The 21,152-nt window shown below is 42.2% G+C and overlaps 1 protein-coding gene across 2 annotated transcripts; it reads right to left on the bottom strand.

Annotated features, from left to right (window-relative positions):
- Window positions 1-749: 749 nt before the first annotated feature.
- Window positions 750-18,021, bottom strand: tent4a (terminal nucleotidyltransferase 4A). 2 transcript variants are annotated; one of them, XM_051389738.1, is made up of 13 exons: window positions 16,971-18,021; window positions 12,969-13,092; window positions 11,352-11,398; window positions 11,135-11,255; window positions 10,175-10,282; window positions 8,157-8,285; window positions 7,691-7,904; window positions 6,658-6,784; window positions 6,464-6,567; window positions 6,194-6,375; window positions 5,578-5,736; window positions 5,135-5,308; window positions 750-4,219 (listed from the first exon to the last, which is right to left on the bottom strand). In XM_051389738.1, exons 1-13 carry the CDS (start codon window positions 17,798-17,800, stop codon window positions 4,061-4,063), a joined length of 2,478 nt encoding a protein of 825 aa, XP_051245698.1. In that variant the 5' UTR covers window positions 17,801-18,021; the 3' UTR covers window positions 750-4,060. The 2 variants fall into 2 exon arrangements, with proteins under 2 accessions (XP_051245698.1, XP_051245700.1); XM_051389740.1 differs by having other exon boundaries at window positions 5,255-5,308.
- Window positions 18,022-21,152: the final 3,131 nt, after the last annotated feature.

Here is a 21,152-nt window from a genome sequence, read left to right as displayed (position 1 = left end):
GTTTTCACATTCATCTGCTGAAAGTGGAGTTACTCTGTGCTCATTGAAAATCTGATTTTAAGGGGCGTGGCCTATGAGCATAATTTGAAATGTCAATCCTGGTCCAATTTGTAATTTATACAAGAAACATAAAGCCACCAGTGCACACACACTGAAGGACTGTACAGTGAAGTAAGTGACATCTTGTGTCCAGCAGGAAAACAAAATTGGGATATTCATAGATTCTGGAATTTATGATGAGGTCAAAGGAGTGGATCACTCTAAGGATTTTAATCAATTGTGAATTGTGATGTGACATAACCCTTTGGTGTGTGAAGTACCATTTTAAAGCCTTGATTTTGTTGCCATGTTGGTTTTTGAACGTAATAGGAAACTGCCGGTTTCGTGGGCTTGCCAGGTCTCACATGTTGCCGTCTATTTTGAATTTAATCAGAGCTTTGTGCGTTGTGCTGCAGAAAAAAACATATCAGACACTTATTATTGTTCCAAGCAGACTATTTGTCCATGTTGTAATGCATGTGTAGGGGGCCCTTTAAAGAAAAGTGAATATTGGACTATTGGATGTTCCAAAACATGGCTCCAAATATTGCTGGTGAAAGTGTATATAAACAACTGTTTGCTAACCTTTTCACCATAACAACTGTATACATGTTTATAGTTTGTTGGGCTGCCCCCAAGTGGCCAAACATTTATTATTGCCTTTAAGTACCCATATCATCTCACTTTCCGTTCAAAAAACACACACCGACTGGCAGTTTTAAAATGTTTATTAAAAAATAAAATAGAAAAAAATATATTTACATAAAAATGTCAAAAAAAAAACAAAAAAACAAAAACAAAAGCTGGGCAGTGGTTCCCTCTGGCCACCGGTAGCTAGGTGTCCATTCAGAGGGCCACTGCTCACATGAATCAGCCAGGACATAGAGGGGCTGCCATCTTTCTCTAAACAGCAGCCGCCAGTTTAAAATCCCTCATTGTATTGCAATGGGGGTAATATTACATTGCATCTACATGTACATGTGTACGCCAAAATCTCAGCAGTCCTGGCCACTCTCTGTTGCTTCCCTTTCCCCGTCACTTACACTAATCAGTGTGAAGTGAAAGGCAATGTGCCAGAGCACAACTAAGACATTTGTTTAACCGTTCCCACCACCATCGGATAGAGAGAGAGACGAAGGAAAAGTGAACACGCAGAGTGAGCTGTGTTGGACCGCTGAGATGCACAGAGATTTTAATCCATACAGACTTCTTAGGATACTGCATGTCAAGTCTTTGCTGTGAAGATGCAGGCAACTCTAACCCAGTCAACAACCTTCCATTAGCAATTGCATCTTCAGCCTCTCGTCACCGCTGGTTCTAATCTCTAAAAGCAGACGTGGCTGTCAGGGATGCAGTTTGAAAGAGTTAAAAGGGCTCGCCAACTACATCCACCTTGTTATCCAATTTATATAATCGGGCAAGGGTTGCATGTAACGGAGCATTTCATGCGCCAACGTGATCACCTCCCTACAGATGGAAATAATTATCTGGAAAATATCCATAGGGACTAACGATCTGAAAGGGTAAGTTAGGATCGCTGAGCACATCTCGGAACAGCGATGGTGTTTCTAATGATTTTTTTTTTGGTCAAATCATTAAAAAGTGAAAAGAATTTATCTAGATGGAGGTGATGATTAGCTCATAATCTGCTTTGCCTGTAAACCATCGGTCAAAACAGAAACCCTTCATCTAATATTGAATTGATGCCTGGTGCAGTTTTGACTGAGGGATCAGAGTTGCCATGGTTCAAAGAAAAAGAAAACATAGTGTGACAGTATTGAACAGAGTCTCAGTAAAAAGGTAAAGAATTGTTGGTGGACACTTCTGGAGTGCACCTGCAGAGGGCAAGTCGCTCTCTGGGTGCACTTTCTCATGAACTGTCGAGGTGCCCGATTAAAAAACCTGTGGTGGCAAGTCATGAGTCTCAATACTTTCTCACACACGTTTCACTGTCACACACTACACAGACCCAGACCCCAACCATTGACATTAACATCCCCCATTCCTTACATCTGGCGGATACATGTAGAAAACTAGACTTTGAAACATGTCAGGACCTTCATACAAATACAAGGGGGTCAGGGGATGTGGTTGTAGTTCACAGGATTTGGCTTGCGAGTCTGAAAGTCAGTAATGTTACTCCAGTCCAACAAGCAGTGTTTGTCATTTTGGGGGGGGAACGACACAACAAAACAAAAACCTAAATTGAAAGACAAGAGAGTTGACACAATAATTATAATAATCCACTTGCATAGTAATAACACCAGCGTGTGTAGTGTTCTGGGCGAGTCACAGCCTTCGACAGTCCTGTCTGTGAGTGTGTGTATTTATGTGACACGGTGTGCTCGCGGAAAAACGACGTATACACTCTCCAAGTAAACACAAAGAAAGGCATTGCAAACAATTAGCGGAAGTACCTGGCAATCAAATATACACTAGATTCCTGAATGGAATCAAAATATAATTCCCTTTCACTAGGGTCCTTGGTTCAGGAAGACTCCCCCTCCCTCTCCTTTGTCCCGGACCACAAAAGGAGAAAACCTTATCGCTGAGCATCTTAGTGTTGGTCTGCACTGATTTACAGCTGCGGGCAAGAGTTGACCTCAGCCCTGGGATCAGATTTCCACAACCACGTCCCTCCAATAAAGAGGATAAGAGGATTTCTCTGACCTGGAATCAGTGGCTTTCTGCCCTCTAATCCTAACCTTGATCTTCAAATTCAAGTGAGATAAGCTGTTGCCTTCTTGGCCCAAACCCTCCTACAACATGTGATAAAAAAAGAGACGAGCACAAAAATGAAAACACGCTAGCATATATGTTTAACAGAACAGGCTCTTTCATACCAAAATCCTGCACTGTCTGGAAGCTTTTCTTTTAAAAAAAAAACGCTTCCAGTGGAGAGAACGATGGCCAAGACAAAACCAGCAGGCCACTGCCAGCCTTCCCCTGACTGACAAAATATGGCAACAACACAGTCCCATAAGGGACACAGACACACACAGACACAAACACATTCACACAATCTCGAGGTGGCACTGCTAAAGCTCTATCTGCTCAGGAGCTACCTCTTTTAGGCCAAAACCATCCTCTACCTTCGTTTCTCAGGATATCCCAGGGTGCAATTTTCATCCCCCCACTTCTCTCCAGGATGCCTTAGACTAACTGGACCGAGGAACAAAACTTCCACGAGGAATTTCATGTTAACCTCGCCCATTTTCTGAAGACAGAGGAAGAAAAATGGGAGGAATATCAAGACAAGATCTACGTATCCCTTTCTGCTCCTGCCTCTTTTTTTCAAACACAACAACACAAGTAAAGAGAGGAGAGAAGAAGAGAAGGAGGGGGTCCATCTCAACCTAATGACAGGCGCACACTCCCGCACACACACCAAAAAAACAACTTGTGAACACACACACTCCAGAGATGCTGCCTGGGGAAAGGTTTCGTAAACAAAATTTAAAATTCTACAAAAATAAAACAGTATAAAAATGCCTTTACATATACACACAAAATTAAATAAGCATTTAACTTTAGTTCAAAAAAGAAAAATAACATTATTGCACAAAATGAAAAACCGTTCTTAAGTGTATAAACTGTAAAAAAAAAAAAAAAAATTAACACTGAACCACAGGCAGCTTGGCTGCAAGGGTCAAGATGAGGTCAAGTGAGCTTGGTAATGTAATCGCCACCAAGTTCGACAAAAATTAACAAAAAAAACAAAACAGGAACCGACCTGAAACAAAGATGAGGAAAACAAAATACTGAAAGTAACATAATACTGAAACTACAAAACTGTGACCAAAAGTCATGCAGAAATGGAAAAAGGTAGAGATAGTAGGAGGAAGATGCAGAGCTGAGGGCTGTTGTTCCATGTAAGCGGCAGCCCCAGAGTGAAAACTGCTGGTCTCTGGTCCTCTGTCTGCCTGTCCGCCTGTCCATCCTCCTTCGAGACGAACGAAGAGCCAGGGTCTTGCAGCCAGAGAGGAGAGGCAGGAAAAGTGGGGGGTGGGGGGAGTGGTTTCTATCTGCTGAGGCTAACCGGTAGGCTGTCCCTCTTTCTGCGTCGCCAAGTGTTGCGGTGATACTGTGTGTGCGTGTGAGCATGTGTGTGTCCGCGGTTAGCCAGGACAGGGTTGTTGACCAGCGGCTGGAAGCCCTTCACGTTGAACTTGACTCCGTTCTGAGGAGTAGAGAAGAGAAAGCATTAACCAATCAAATCCATGCTAGTGTACATTGGTGGTATAATACCATTTATTGTGAGGACAGTTTTTTACATTTACATATATTTACTCAGCTCTTTTTTTGTGTTTTCTCTTTCTTGCTGAGAGTTAGATTAGAAGATTGATAGTACTCTCACCACCAGGAGGTGGTTAGCTTAGCATAAAGGCTGGAAACAGTGGGAAATCCCATTAGCTTAGCATACACACTGAATGCAGGAGACAACATCTATCCTGGCTCACTCCAAAGGTTAATAAAAGCCCTCTATACCAGGCACCTGTAACGCTGGCAAATACATGCCATGTGTAATTCATATAAAAATGTAAAAGCTAAGAGTGGAGGTTTTACAGGGGGTGAAATGCCAGACTATTTGCTGGTAAGCACTTGTTTTTTTACCTTTGGATAAAGCCACGACTGCTTTCATTGTGTATGCTAAGCTAAGCTAATTGCAGGCTTGCTGTAGCTTCATAATTAACATGCTGATACGAGAGTGGTATCAATTTTCTCATCTAACTCTTGGCAAGAAAGTACATAAGTGTCAAACCATCCCTTTAATAAACCATTTGGCTGCAGGGACTAAAAATTGGATTAAACTGTTGTTGTTGGATAATGTAATTTCCCATAGAAACAGGTACACACCAAATGTTTAAACTATCAGGACTGATAGTGTCATTGTTTACTGATCAGTTATGGACTACAGATTCCAATTTCATATGTGGGGTGTGTGGATGTGAGAGAGAAATCAGACACTTGACAGAGAATGGAGACCGCGGAGGAGAAACTGAAAATATGAGATGGAAAGAATGTGAACTCGTGTGTGTGAGACAAGTTTGCCTCGACAGTGCGTTTGAGTGCGTTTGTGGCATGCGGCGCCTACCTTGTGTGTGTGGCTGGAGTGGGGGCTGAGCGGAGGCTGGGGGCTGGAAGGGGCAGGGGCATGAGCATGGGCTGGGGGGGGCATGTGGAAGAAGGGGGGGAGCCCGGTGTCTATACACACCTGTCTGCCAGGTATGGAGTGCATTGCTAGACCACCGGGCAGTGAGACGCGAGCCTGGAGAATAGAATAGGAACAATAAATAATGATTATAATTAATTGTGGTTGTTTTAATCAAATGCTGTATATGCCCGCTTACAGAACACCTTTAATTTAATAACTATTGTATAAAGTACACTTAACACCACCTAACCCTGATTTTTATGCTTCATTTTCTACTCCAATTCCAAATATTAACCACTACATACTTTTTTTGTTCCTAATTTCCATGCATGAATTGAGCAAATTAAATCCCCAGTGCCTGTAGTTGTTGCTGTGCCGCCTACCTGTGAGCCTGGAGGCATGAGGAGATGGTGTCCTCCCATGCCGGGCTTGCCGGTGCCCATGCTGAGGCGTGGTGGCAAGGCGAGGCCCAGAGGCGGGAAAGACGGGTACGGCGGCAGGGCCGACGGAGGGCCGGGACACGGCAGCGTTGAATCAGAGTCCTGGCAAATTGCACAAAAAGGACAGGATAATGAGCAAGGTTGGGTGTGTCATTTGTAGCTACTGTGTGTCTCTGTCTTAATTTTACAATAAAATTAGATGCAAATTGGGTGTCCTTCCATCAGATAGGTGGGTGGCAGTATTACTTCATTATGTTAGATGCCAATTGCATAATCACAAGAAAGTATAGTTGTGCCAGATGATGTATCACTGAGGTAGGTGGATACAGGTTTACAGCAGTTTTATCCGTTTGTCATTGGTGCTTTGTAACAACTAGTGTCAACTGCATTTCATGCTGTCTGCTGATTCATTATGGGTATACACAGGAGTTCAACAGGGAAGGTGTTATGTTAATTGATTCTCGACACTGTACATTTCCAGCCACCATTTTGAGTATAAAATCTTGCAAAAGGCTTTACAGTGTGTGCCTGTCTGCTCAGCCTTCGTGCGTTTCCTTACGTTGTCTGATCCGGACAGTGAGGAGATAGAGGAAGCTGAAGAGTTCTGCTGGGGGCTGGAGATGGACATGGGTGAGTCCGCGCTGTGGGGTGACACAGAGTCCCTCTGCTGCTCCTCCGACCCGACGCCGCCACGGAGCACACAGGGCTCCTGCTCCGACACTGGCTCCTTGGGAGGTGAAACTACAAAAAATTTTTTGTTTTTTTATCGTTATCAATGCAAGAACAAGCAATTTTTCTTCATTGTATATTAAAGTCTGAGGAGTCTTACCTCTGTTGTCTGTTCGAGCCAGATCCCTGCCCCCCCACTTCTTAATGATCCATTCTCTGTAGTCGATCACTTCCTGGGTCAACCGGATTATCCTGCCCAGGGTGCTGCGTGGAAGAGAGAGAGGGGGGGGGTTTAAAAGAGCACCACTTTTATCCAGGGGTTCTTTCATTCTGTTGAATGGATATAATACTGACCTTTCAGAGTCTTTGTTGGGATACGACCGCGCAAGTGGGGACACGGCATGACTTAGGACAGTGTAGGCGTAGTCAAACACCTGCTTGACATGTATGGCACCATAGGAACCCCTCCCAACATCATTACCTACATGGAGCAAATACAAACACAACAACACAATAGTAAATATTAAGGGGTAGAAAGAACTCTAAACTCTTCCCTTGCTATGGGATATTCAAATACATAAATAGAAATATGCAAATTATGCACGTGCGTGTAACCAGTTGTTGGTGACATCCTGCATCATCAGTGCATTATCAGGGTGAGGAAATCAAATTCCAGGTAGAGACGGGGTGAAAAGAGGGTGTTATGTACAGTAATGATTCGGGGCTTATAAATGTGGGATCGCTGTCAAACTCTTTTTAATGGACTTAATGAGCTGAAAGTACATAGAGTAGGATACAAGCAGGGCAGTTTAACCAACTTTTAACCTATTAAATCAGGAAAAATACCATAATGCAATAATTTGCATAAATATATACAGGATTTATTAGTAGTTTAGCTTTTGAGAATCGAATCCGACTTGTGGCCCTTTGCTGCGTGTCATCCCCTCTCTATGCCCCCCTTTCCTGTCTGTCTTCAGCTGTCACTATCATAAAAGGCAATAAAAGCACCAAAAAATACTTAAAAAAAAAAGAAAAGAAAGTGGGGACCAACTTTTCATCTGGTTGTTTGATCGACATCAGGGTTTGATTGACAGCTTTCACACCAGCCCAAAAGGAACCACACTAACCTGGCAAATGCAGCTAATGTGTGAAAGCACCCCAATACTCAGTTTTAACACTTTTGGTTAATGTTCCGTCCCAAATACTATTAAACATCTCCTAAAACCAAATTTTAAGACTCATGCTGACTGACTTATAACTTCTATGATGGATGCATTTCTGCTTGAAATTTGCTGTTTGCAGACGTATTTGTTTTTAGAATCAGCTAATAGTTCAGTAAAGGAACCACCTGTATTCACTGTAATCACTGTAACCTTGTGAAACACACCTGGAAGCAGTGGGTCCTCTATGCAGAGCATGGATGGCCTGTATCCATTTGTCATGGCCTTCATGATCTCCTCTTTGGCTATGTATGCGCCTCCATTTTTGATGCGAATCCCTGTTTTCAAGTAGTTGAAATGGCGGCCGTACAACTCAAAGAACTCAATCAGCAACACGCCCAAATTCTCATTGGGGTTTCTGGCATCGATACGAGGATGGAGCTGAAAGGCAAGCACAGGAATATTGGATTTGTATGCATTTAAACAATTATTACCATGCATTGGCAACTATTCTATAAATCCTGTTATTGCTACTACTCACTTATCAGTATTACTACTTTTAGTTTACTTTCATAAACACTGCTACTACCACTAAAATTGCTTTCAAAGTGCAACTGCTACCAAATCCGGCACTAGAGCTACTTTCTGCTCTTATTACAACACATTCTTTTTATTGTGTGTGTCTTCCCGTACCTGTAAGAAGCTGATGACCATAAGGATGAGGCTGTAAGAGCTGATTCCCCCGGTGAAGACTTCGTTCAGATCTCTCTGCAGCAGAAACTGCTTCAGCACAAAGATCAGGTAAGGCAGCACGGGATACATCTGAAAGTGGAAGAGGAGACAGATGTGGAATGAGAATGGTTTATTCAGTCAAACTTGGAAGTAAGTAAGAGGAACCTGAAAAAGAAAAAGTCGATTTAAAATGGATTCAGGCTTCGTTTGTATGACTCACTGAGGAGAAGGGGGATTTCTGGTGAGATGTATAGAGTTCAGGGAGTTAGAGACAGGACCAAACTACATTCAAAGTGAAGAGAGCAAATTATTCAAATGGATGCAAATAATTATAAAATATATCACCTACCCCCAGAGGTGTGAAACTTAGGCTAAACACCAATTTGATTTGTGGCTGGCAAATTCAAGGGCAATTACCATTAATTTTTAACTTTGAGTCAATTCAATTTTGTAAACCATGAATTGATTCAGCAACTGCAATCTTGTAAAACCATTAAATATACATACTGTATATCCAGGCAAACAACTCTCGCAGTGGATTTTATGACAGTTTCTGGCTAAACAACTTACTAGAGATTTTAGTAAGAGTAGTAAGATTTACTAGCACTACCTGCAGCCTCAAAGTGGAAATGCTGTGTTGCCTGAAGTATTCGTATACACAAGTCATGTTTTCACATTTACTGTGTTTTTCTTTTAGGAAACTATAATGCTGCCTAACCAGAAATAAGCGGCACGGTTACTGCTGGAACCACTGTGATTCAATCTCAATGTTTTACTAAGCTGAGGCAGTTGAATAATCATAATTTGTAAATCGCTGCTCGTATGAATTGCTACCCCCTACTTACGACATAAATACTCTACCTAGCTTCCAACTGGGCCAAACGTTCTAAAAAGGTATTCAATGAGGCTTCCTAGTGCCTGTGACTTGATAATGTGCTGAAACCCCAGAGGGCCTGGGAATGGGAATTACAAATATGTTCATTTTCCAATTGAAAAAGAAGCATAACCTCCTGGCGGTATGTGTGTGCATATCTGTGCCAGTGGAGCAGCAGGGCTTGGTTGACTTTTCAAAAATGCTTTTAAGAAGTGAGAACCAGACTGGGAGCTATAGCTGCTCAAACAGGCTGCATGGGAACCTGACATATGAGGATTAACTTTGAGGTGACCCCTCAATGACAAGACTGCACTGGAGTCTGTCACACCCACACATTAACTATCACTGAACTGATGCAGAGTGTGGCTGTCAAATTTTCAAGCTGTGACATGTACTCCAGGAGAACCATAACACAAAAGTGCAACAACAACAAAAGGACAAGAGCCAAAACCTTGCAGCGTGCTGGAACATCAGCCTGTGGAATTCCTCTCCCGCATTAGTTACTACAACTAAGCAGAGATCCACCTTCAGCAGGAATTCTGTCAGAGCCATGGGGTGGATTTCACCTCTGCTGAGTACATTTGGCAACGAGGTTCTCAGCAACACGCAGACTCAGTTCGAGTTAAGTGGAGATTAGACCGAGCACGGTTGTTGGGGTCCGTTCCAGCTTCACTTTGGAAATGAGACGAGCCAATGTGAGATTGGAGTGAAGGAGAGTGTCATGCTTTAAAACTGCTGGCTTGCCTGATTCACAGAGGGAATTTCCACAGTTCTGTATTTAGACCCCACAGTAAAATGGTAATTATGTGACTCCTCTGGTGGCTTTTTAAAAAAAAATGACTCTACGTGACCTTTTCCTGCGCTCTCCTCTCTTTTTATGTATTGCTTGTAATGTGCGTTGTCGCCAGATTTCATTTAATCTGTGAAGTTTTCAAATCACACGTCCCTGGTTTTAAAATGGAGCAGCAAAACCTACAAATGGATTTCTGGGCGTCATGTGATGCCTTCTGGGCTGACTCAATGATTAAATAAAATAACAAGAAGATATCGAGAGTACCTGTACACTGTAGGTCCTGACAGCAATCTCACCATAGGTATATCTCACCTTAACATAATCTTTAATGAAGCTTGCCGCCTTTACTCCAGTCTCCACATTGAAACTGATGTCCACCTTAACCTCAGTCTCCTGGTCTGTCAGTTTAATGATTGGCACCTGAAAAGGACAAAAAGTTGTATATTAGCAAACATATACAGTCAACTCATCAGCTAAGGACACTTTCACTGTGTGCCAAAATCAGAGAGGAAAAAAACATCCTTCACATTTACTACTTATTATCGTGTCAGTCAAGACAGCACTGCAGCTTGCAGTGGTTAGCCTGGTCGTGCGCACACCCCACAGGATGATAGTGCATGCTACAGAGCTGCCATACTACTGTGGGATTGTAGCTCTAAACACTTCCACCAGATTAGGTACCCACATTACATGGCCTTTTTTAGCTAGACAGTGAGGTATCACTGCCCCGAGCGTGAGTGGTTAATGACCAATTTTAATTTTGGGTGAACTAGAGCTGACAAGCTGCTATTGTGATATTACAGTGGGCATAAACAGTAAATTGTATATGTACAGTTAAACATAAAAGTGTGCCACCTATTGGGCAAACAGATGGAAGACCCTAATTGAGTGTCTTCTTTCCCCCTCATATTTCCATGGAGATAAAAGAGTGAAGGAGTCAAAGCTTTATACTCCTAACTAACCATTTGTAGTGATGGGGAACTTTTCTAGGAATGTAAAAAGTGCTGCCAAATTTTCATTTGGATGAGTTTATTCTAAATGGTTTCCCATTTACTGGGGCTCAATTATTTTAACACTTACTGTGATAAAAAAAACCTTTGGGAATACTGAAATTAACCTTCAAACAATATTAGAATATATTTTTCTCAAAATTGCTAGTGTGTCTAATGGTCATCCACTGTTGCAAACTAGTGTTTTAAAGGACTCGATATGAACACAGCATGACATGTGTCGGCAAAGTTGAGAAACATGGTCCTGGTTGCCACTACTTACTGTAGCCTTGTCCAGCACTTTGATGGAGAAAGGTTCTGCCACATTATGCTTGCGAAGAGCTTGTTCCAACTCTTGCAGCGGGGGGCGCTCCCACTTCCCAAACACCACCAGGTCAATGTCACTGAGGGCAAAAAACACCCACCCCCGGAATGTTAAAACACTGGCCAGCAAACATTACAGTTTGAGTTTTCTTTAATCCTAAATGCTTGTGTCGTACCTTGTTGGAAGGTACAGCCCTGTGCTGAAGCTGCCAAATATCTGGACCTGGAAAAACAAGGTTGAAGAAATATGAAAACAAAACAATGACCAAAATCACTGCAGTTCATCTGTTAACCTTAGAGACAGCACACATATATAGAAAGGTTAAATGTGGGACACTTGAAGAAACATATTTCACAGCCTCTCCTGTCACATTCTAACTATAATGGGTTTGGCGACACGCTTTTGACAGTCCAGATCCTGTGTCATACAACAGCTCATTTGTAGTGATGATACATATATCCAAATCAAATGTTTGCAAACTAGGAACTAGGTATTTCCGGGTTCCACTTCCGAGACAGTAAACACTGCCAAGTTGAGTAAGCTGCCAAATTAAGTACACAATAGCTAGGGGGGAAAAAAATGCTGTGTTTGGGGGCTGCAAACGAAAGCTCTCCAAAGGAAGCAGAGTGGAGTTCTTTCCCTTCCCGTTTAGTTAATGCGACAAGGCAATAGCACAAAGACAAGCCAGGATTAATAGGTTGAAATGAAAAGGGAGGCCGGTACAAATCACAGGCTTGATCCATTTACCTGACAATCTGACTCACAGTGGATGACTGGCAGCCAACAAATCACCACTGCACGTGTTTTACATGATTAAGTAATGAGAGGGGCATTACATCAACCCCATGTTGCTGCACTACTCAACCAGCTGCAGGATCCTTCATCACTATTTCTACACATACACAGACAGTGCACTTAATGACCATATTTTTAAAAAGACAATGATTTATAATTAGTTTTAATTAAACTACTTTTTCTAACTTTAACTCTGTGACCTGTTCATTTCATCTATGGAAACGACAATTAGCATCAGGATAATGCACTTCCTGGTTAGCTTTAAAAGGAATGATACTGTGTGCCAAACTATTTCTTGGCCAGGACCAGTTGCCGGGCAACCAGCAGAGACTCCAGGAATTTACTGGACCCAACCAAAAACATAGTACGGTACATAACTCCCCGTAAAACAGCAAACTGTTGTCTTTACACGGTGGTTCTTGTATGGATTAAACAAACAAGATACAACAACAGTAGGTGGATTTTGTTACCTTAAGACAAAGCCAGGCGACCCATTTCCCCCTGTTTCCAGGCTTTGTGCTAAGCTAAGTTAGCCAGCTGCTGGCAGTAGCTTGATACTTATCACACAGATGGTATCAATCTTCTCGTCTAACTCATGGCTATATTTTAAAAAAATATCGGCCTTTCCCTTTAAGTTTTACAGAATCCCAAGTGTCTCATTTAAGACCGACTAACCTACATTTAAACTACAATTACTTAAACTAAAAACAAATTCAATACTTTTTTGCAAGTTCTGTCCCGTCTACTTCAACAAAACAATATATAAATATACAGTGAGTTGGTGTTATGCTGTACAAACACTGTCTCACCTTCAAAAAGAAACACAGTATCTCAAAAAAGATTTATGAGCAATCTGAGATCACAGTTAAGTGTGTGTGCCAGTAATTCCTCCTCCATGAGTGGCCTGTATGATTTAAGAGACTGCTCTCTAAGATATTAAGAATCTGAAAGGGGCACAGTGGTCCAAACAAAAAAGAAGCGTGTGTGTGTATTTTACATCTGCAGTGGGCCACAGCTCCTTGATGATCATCTCTATCCGGTTGACCACCTCCTTTCTCATAGCTGCTTCCTCTGGCCGGGGAGACATGAAGTTGTAGAAGTCCATCACCTCCTCGTGGAGTCTGGACAGAAAGGAAGATGACAGATAAGGGTTATTCTCAGCACATTAATAGTAATGCTACACACAGACTAATGCAGATGCGGATTAAGAGAAGCAACTATAGATGATGTGATATATGTTTTTTGCTTTGGAATATTTCTTATTGCAAACTTATATACAACTAACAATCACATGAGGATATCTTCTAAAACTTGACTTAAACACATACAAGATTTGGCTTACACTTTGGGGGAAGAAAAAAAACCCTCTCCAGATGGCCCAAGATATGCTTCCTTCTTATCGCCTATCTGATTAACCCACATCATGCCAGAGCCAGGGAAGTAAAACAACAGCGTAGTATGTTACAGAGATTTTCCAGTACATTCCCAATACCAGTATGTATGTATGTAACGAACTCAGGCCAGACAATGGTAAAGCTTGCTTATGTTTTCTGAAGAGTTTATTTATGTTCAGCCTCCAGCCTTATTCTGAACATCATTCTTTCTTCCCTTCCTTCCCACCAGTAAGCCACACCATTGTCTGGCCTGAGTTTGCTACAGTAAGAGCTTGTTCCTGTTCCAGCCAGGCGCTCGTACGAATACAAAATCCTTATGCTGCAGAGCAAAATGAGGCAACAGAGTAGCATAACTTTTCCATTTGAACTAGTGTCAATTTGCTGTCTTATAGACACGGCGTCCTTTATTCCACCTGAAGTGTGTCAAAATAAAAGACGTGAAAAGAAAAGGCACGCACAGGAAGTGGTTTCAGCAATATACAGCTTGGGTTGGTTAGATTGCTTAGGGTGAGAATATTAGGGTAAGCCAATCAGTCAGGCGGGTCATGACATTACCATCCTGGAGGGGAAAAAATGACGAACAGGACACTGCCGGGAGTGGCAGGGTCCCGTTTCGAGGCTAATGAATAACATGATATGGGATTGGTGCACAGACACGTGTACTCACCAGAGGAATTTCCAAACAACCCTAGTATGTTAAATTGAAAGCATTACATAGTTTCTATTTTGTTTTGTTACTTCTACTTTACTTGACCTGTCGGATTACAAAGAATACACTAGATTCTGTACTTGTTACATGTATAGAATATCAAACAGACACCAATCAACATTAAATGTTTGATTTTAGTAGTCTGAAAATTCATGAAAATAAAAAGATTTATAATGATTTATTCATTTTAATGATGATAAACTTTTTTGCGTCAAAATAGAATAGAATACCAAGTTCTCCTCCTTTTTTCTTAGGAAAACAAATCGTGTGAGTGAAAGCCTATTTCTTTAACCTACCCTTAATACTAGAAGTAGCCCTGTCCATAACAGCATCTGTAACCAGAGCCCTTAACATAACCACCAGCCCAGAAATAAGACAGAACTAGAGTGGTCATGGTAAGGAGGAAGGCAGACTTTGCAGAATGCTTCCTATTGCATTGAGGACATTTGGTCCTCATTGAGACACAGGTACTACAACACACTTTCGTGAAGTTTTGAGAGGAATGTGAAAAGAAGCTTTAGTAAAACACTGAAGGCCATATCAGCTAGAGTATGCCTGAAGAGTTCCAGGCCTTATTATTGTTATTGCTATTACAGTTTTGTGTCTGGCAACATTGAGGCACATATAATGTAAAGATTTCTGACCAGTCAAATGCCTCCGAACAGTGGAACTCTGTTCAACCCTGTGGCCATTCATGTTTCTAGGAATGCATGCCATGATGTCAGTGTGAAATACAGAACAGGGAGACTGTCACAATCAATTACCAGAGCCCTGGAGGAAATGCAGTCAGCCCATGTGCCCCACTCTTTGGTGAAAACTCTCTGCCAGCAAGCCAGGGCGTATCCATGCCAATAGTCCACCGCTGACAGAGGGCATGGTTATTGTTGGGCCCCACATAGACAAAATAACAACTGCTGCTACAGCCATCCCTGACAAACAAGTTTACAGTGAAACACCACCTCTTTAACAACTTTAGGACATCGAATTAAGGTAATCAATGGTGTCCACTGGTGCAGTCTATGACCACAACACCATGAGAGCCATATATCTTACTGTGGAATCAATGTTTTACTGCTACACAGAACTACACCAAGACAATTTTCTATTAACCTAACTTCATCTCTGATCATCACAATATCAAAGTAGAAAATGATTTGTATTTTCAATTTGGAGTGCAAAACCCTCTCTGTGGGACTTCAAAGGGTACCCTGGAGGCAAACTACTGCAAGACTAGTCAGTGCACAAGCCAAAACTTGCATCAGAAAACTTGTAGTGCCACAAATACCCAGAAATATGTTGTTCATTCATTCGTTCAGTTTGCAGAACAAAACATAAATGAACAACTTAGATTTTCAGTTAACGTATGATTAGGGTTATTATGAAACTTAGCATTAGGCATGTGGAAGAGCTTTCATGACCAACACCGATTCCTTGTGAAGAAAATTCCCAGATGGGTGCAACCAGCCATTACAAATATCACAAGGTCCTGCAACACATCTGGAAGTTCCTTGTCCACTTGCTTTTTGAAGAAGGCTTCTGTCAGAGCAAAATGACTACAGTTATAACTGCATAAAAAAGTGCATATATTCAGTAACACAACTCTTACTACATTTACAGAGCACCTACGAATAATTCATCAACACTAAACAGCAAAAAAGTGAGATTTAACTAAAAAGATATATACTCCAGTTAAGCTGTACTCAAACTGGGTTCACATAAATGGATATTTTTTACTTTGGTCAGTTTTGTCAATAGGACAAATGTACATCAAGGCCCTTCCCTGTCTGGTATGTCACACGGATAGAGAGCTGCATAAAGAATAACCTGGAAAAAGAGAGAATTAACTGTGACTGCATCCACAATAACTTGGGTATAAAGGCCAATCATCCAGAACTGAACCCAGTGGAGTAAAGACGATGTGCATAACTCATACAGATAGTTTTACTGCACTTTTATTCATTCAGTGCAATGCAATGCAGTAAAAAACTACTGAAAAAAGCAAAAAACAAAATCCATGTTTCTCCCTTAAACCCAAAGTATGATCATATTGTCAATGTATGCAGACGGATTACTTGATCGAGATATTGGGAATAGTTTAGGCACACTGGAGATGGCCCGAGGGAGAACTTCCCAAACCATTACACAAGTTAAATGTTATCCAACCCCGTTAGCTAACACCTGGGTATGTGGTTGTATCTTATACGTATTTTGGTCTGCTATTTAGACTTTCAACTCTCCTTTCTAATTCGGTTTGATTGTATGTGGTTGTCGGGTGAAGTTTATTAGTTTGGTTTTTAAATTGCTGAACTTTAACATGGAGCCAAAGGGAAAATCCGTTAGCTAAGTTAGCTCCTCGGTCAGGCTAACAAACAGACGATAAGACAACATATCCGGTCAAAACCTTCTAAATAAATTAATAAAAATCACCCATTGAAAAAAAAAAACACTACAAGACAATCCAATAATATGATTATTATATTACTATACACGTCCCCGCAGTGTGTAATTTGAAATAGTACTACTCAATAGTTTGTCAGACATTGTAATTCATTAACGGCCCAGTTCAAACTTCAGCAGACAAAAACACAACACTTCCGGTCGAGCTCGGGCCGAACGTCGCTGTCTTTACGCAAATCTAACGGTAGCTTTTTAGCTGCCCAGCAAACAGCCCAACTCCAGTTCACACTGCAATGCTGGGTGTACTAGTACACGGCCAACTGCGTTGGGTAACGTTAATAAATAGCCACATCATGTTGTGTGTGCCGTAATATTTGGTACACATATTTGAGTACGTACAGCGACACTGAACCATTAAAACCAGCGGCAAAAAGGCAAACGTTAGCTTTTAAAACCTAACGTTACAGCAGTTAGTGAACGTTAGTGTTCCGCCACTCACCCGAGAACCCCAGGGTTGTATTTCCTCGTCTTCCAGGGAGTCAGAGTGCTCGCATAATTGCCATTAGTGCAGTTTGAAAGCAAGTAATTCATCCCATAAGTGCTCGCTTTGTTGTCGCTTTTCCTTCGGCCTGGGTGGTGATTGTGTGTCTGATTTACAGGTACAGAGGGGTGAACCTGGTGGCGCTTCACGCAAACCTGCTGCAAATTGAAAGCCGGGTGCTCCTGTATGTGACGGTGATGGTGGTGGTAGAGGTTGACATTATTGTCCATGCTGTCTCTAACGTTAAAAATCATATTGGCACCCCCGACGTTTTTATTAATGTTGCCCGTTACATTTCCACCCATAGTCCTCTCAAGTGAGCAGCTGGAAGGGGGGTTGTCCGTCCTGGATTCCTGCGAGGAGGACGAGGAGGAGACAGATCCCGTCTTCTGGGGCAAGGTTTTCCCCTCACCTGGTTCAGCGGTGTTTGCCGTGGTGAAGGAGTTACGTACGTTCCCGTTGGACAGCGCTATCCCCAGCGATGATATCGCAGTGCCGTTAATACTAGTAGTGCCGTTCATGATGCTGTGATGGCTGCTGCCGTTGCTCAAACTGGCAGCAGCGTTACCGTTGCCGCTGCAAACGCTCTTGCTCGATGCCACCGCGGTTGCCACATTTTTTAAAACATCCAACGCAGCGTAATTCACACACTGGTTGTGGTTTTGATTGTGGAGCTGCTGCTGAGCGGAGAGTCTCCGTACTCCCTGAGAGGTCTCCCAGACGTGCATCCATAAGGCGTTCGCAGGTCCTTTCTGTTCGGGCTGAATCCAAGCTACCCTCGGATCCATTCAACTTCTTTCTCTGGTAACCCCCCTACAAGTATCTAACTGACACTAGCGAACCCGTTGTGAATCTGCGCCGCTTCCTGGACCTGTGAAAGGTCGCTACGCTGTCCGGGGTTACGAAAGGAGAAGTATTTAAACATTAAACCGTATTAGGAGCATTGATAAAGTGGCCCCTTTACACCGCTAGCTGGAAAAAAACTGCTAGCCGTTTCCTACGGGAATTCAATATGGCGTAGTCTCTTCAAATCCATGCGCATGCGCTCTACGAGGGGTTTCTTAAACGGATGACTGCGCCCCCCATCCGCCCACTCCTTTATCACTCCGGCCGGCTGATGAATTACACACAATACATATTTGAATTTTTATTTGATAAATATTTAATTGAACAACAAATGAAGTACACCGTAAAACGTCAGTAATGAATAGGGGTCCTGTGGTCCAGTGGCTCCTGAAGCAAGGACTGGCAACCGAGAGGTCCTCTATCTCCACCTCCCGGCCGTCAGCAAGGGGTGGGGGAGCGGGTGGGTGGGTTCAAAGGGGATCCCCCATCAATATGTGTCCGGACAGTGGCTGAATCTCGCGGGGATGACAGATAACTGTTAACATCCTAGCCTCAATAATCAATCTTAAAGCACAGGCAGACATTTTAAAACAACATTGTAAAGATGTTATAAAGATGCAAAGCTGTGGATTTTCAGGCTAATAGTTGGTTGTGACCCCTAGGGAATATGTTATTTGAATGTGGATAGCCAAGATCCACAGCTTCCAGTGCCTCTGTTTAGGAAAGCTCTGACAGAAAAAAATAAAAATGCACTGTAAATATTAGAAATCCTTTACTCTTCAACAAAATACAATTTACATAAACATTGGACATAGACAATGTTAGCTGGCAGCTCAGATTCTGCTGGGGGCCATAATCACAACCTCTGGCCCTTGAAATGCTGCTCACATACATACAAACAGCAAAAAAAAAAAAAAAAATCACACTGCATTCCACAGGGTAACACACACACCGTTTTCTTTTTTCACTGTCTAAGCGTAAATGCAGCTCCTTCTTTTTCTGTTTATTATTTCAGATGCAGCCTACGCTGTGGCCCGTGAATCCAAATCCTCATTATCAAGGGGCAATACACAGCAGGTGGTCTTGATCATTCCAGCACCAGTAACAGCCATCTTCCTGCCCATTAAGCTCCATGATGGAGAGAGCGGATGGAGGCTGGATAATGCATAACCAGCAGCACCTTCTGGGATGCGTATGCATGTAAAAGAGAGTGAGGGAGAGAGTGTCTTGCATAATGCCCGCCCCCCCATAACCGCTACTCACGTGCAGCATGTGACAGAGTCAAGGAAAACCCCCCAGAGCAAACTAATGTGCCAGCCAGGATATGTTGCTCTGTGTATAACCCACTCAGGCATATACACACAGCTGCTCACTCCCACTGTACGCCTGTAAAAACCCATGCTATCTCCCTCTATCTTACACTGTATGAAACACAGGCGTTGAGTGACACACCAGATTGAATGGGTTATTCCTCTCATCCCTCGTGTATCGCAGTCTCAGCTCAAGCCTTAACGCCAACACTGACAGTGTGCCAGTGCGCGTGTGTGTGTGTGTCTGATTTCAAGGCTGGTTTGCCTCATTGTCAGCTTTTATGGGATTACCACACTGGTGACGACTGGACCATGGCTGACAGATGCCTAACATAGACACACAAACACACACACACTTATATATTACACATATAACAGTATGCTCTCAGGCTTCACAGTAATAGCAGATAATATTAAGGAAGCAGGCAGTCGTCTGAGACTGCATGTGGCTTGAATTTTAATGAGGCCGCAGCATGTTCCAGATATTTAACCCACATTAGTGGAAAGCTGCATTTTCACTGTTACATCAACAGCTATTTCACATTTCGACACATGAACATATTGCCTGTGGCGTGTCAGCCCCACAGTCTAACGAGGACAGAGTTACAATGGGCCCAACGAATAGCATCCATCTGCACAGTAGCAGGTTCAGTTCTACCGATCTGGACCTGCCGTTCCAGTCAACCTGCGCCACCTACAGGCAAGTAAAGCAACAACAGCGGTTTAGACCTAAAGGTACTGTAGGCATGCGGATGTGTGCCATCTACGGGCAAAGTAACATAGCGTCTTTAATGTCAACACTTACACCACATGCAGGCAATGAGGCTTTACGTTTGTTGTCATGCATTGCTTTTTAAGTTTTTTGCAAGCAAGCCTTTTACACATTTTTGGTTCGTTTGGAGATGATTCTAAATAAAGTGTGTTTATTCTAAGAGACACACATTCACACAAAAGCCCATGGGATGGAAATTTGCATTGTAATTTGATGGAGTTTTGTAATGGGTGCTTAATATTGAAATTATTTATTTGTGAAAAACCTTTGGATTTCATATCATTTACATAATCATTGTATATGGCCAGAATATAAAGTGTTTTTTTTTCCAGACACTTATGGTGACTATTTCCTGAAAATAACTAGCATACACACATACACGTTTTAACAAAATGTATTAAAGGTCCAGTGTGCAGAGGTGGCAAAATTACACACATTCTTCACTAAAGCAGAAGCATTGATTTAACTTATTTAAATGAAAAAGTACAGGCTCTGAAATGTACTCAAACTATAAAAGTACCCTGTCAGTTTCTCTGAAGGACAACTGGCTGTTTCTGTGCAAAGCTAACTGAAACTTTAAATAGGGTGGAGAGTCCTTCTCTTGTCTGATTCGTTACATCTTTTACGTTGTTTTTGGCGTTAAGGAAGGTGTGCAATGATACATCCTACACACTGGTCCTTTAATTTACAAAATCTTATAAAGCTAACATTTGTTTTATAGACACAACCCGAATTCTTAAAACGTCATCAACACACACACATACAGTATGTGACATTAAAATAAAATACCACTGTAACACTCTGCAGGTGGCGCAAGTGTTAAAATTAAAGCCCCTATTCCTATCTTTGTCTGTAGGAGGCGTAATTGCAGGTCTAAACTGCTGCTCCTCTCCTATAGGTGGTATCTCCAGGCTGCGTGAATAAATCTGGGAGTTGGAAAATGAAAAGCCAGTTCATTTGAATACTTTGCATATAAAAAGAAAATCCAATGGTGTCTGCCTGAAGATGAATGGTATTAAGGTCAGATGGCAGGCCTAGTAAATACTGGCTGTGTAATATAGTGATGCAATTACAAGAAGTGTTGATAAAGAGGATACACAGAGGATATAGTCTGGAAAAGAGAGAGAGACAGGGCAGACCTTGAACATGACAGATGTCACTTTGTATCGTCTTCAGCGACATACAGCCTTCGTTTTTTAACACACTCAGACA

This window comes from Dicentrarchus labrax, unplaced genomic scaffold, assembly GCF_905237075.1.
Source record: "Dicentrarchus labrax unplaced genomic scaffold, dlabrax2021, whole genome shotgun sequence".
Classification (NCBI taxonomy): Eukaryota; Metazoa; Chordata; class Actinopteri; family Moronidae; genus Dicentrarchus; species Dicentrarchus labrax.
The sequence above is the reverse complement of the archived record's forward strand: the minus strand, read 5'-3'. Positions and strand labels throughout refer to the sequence as shown.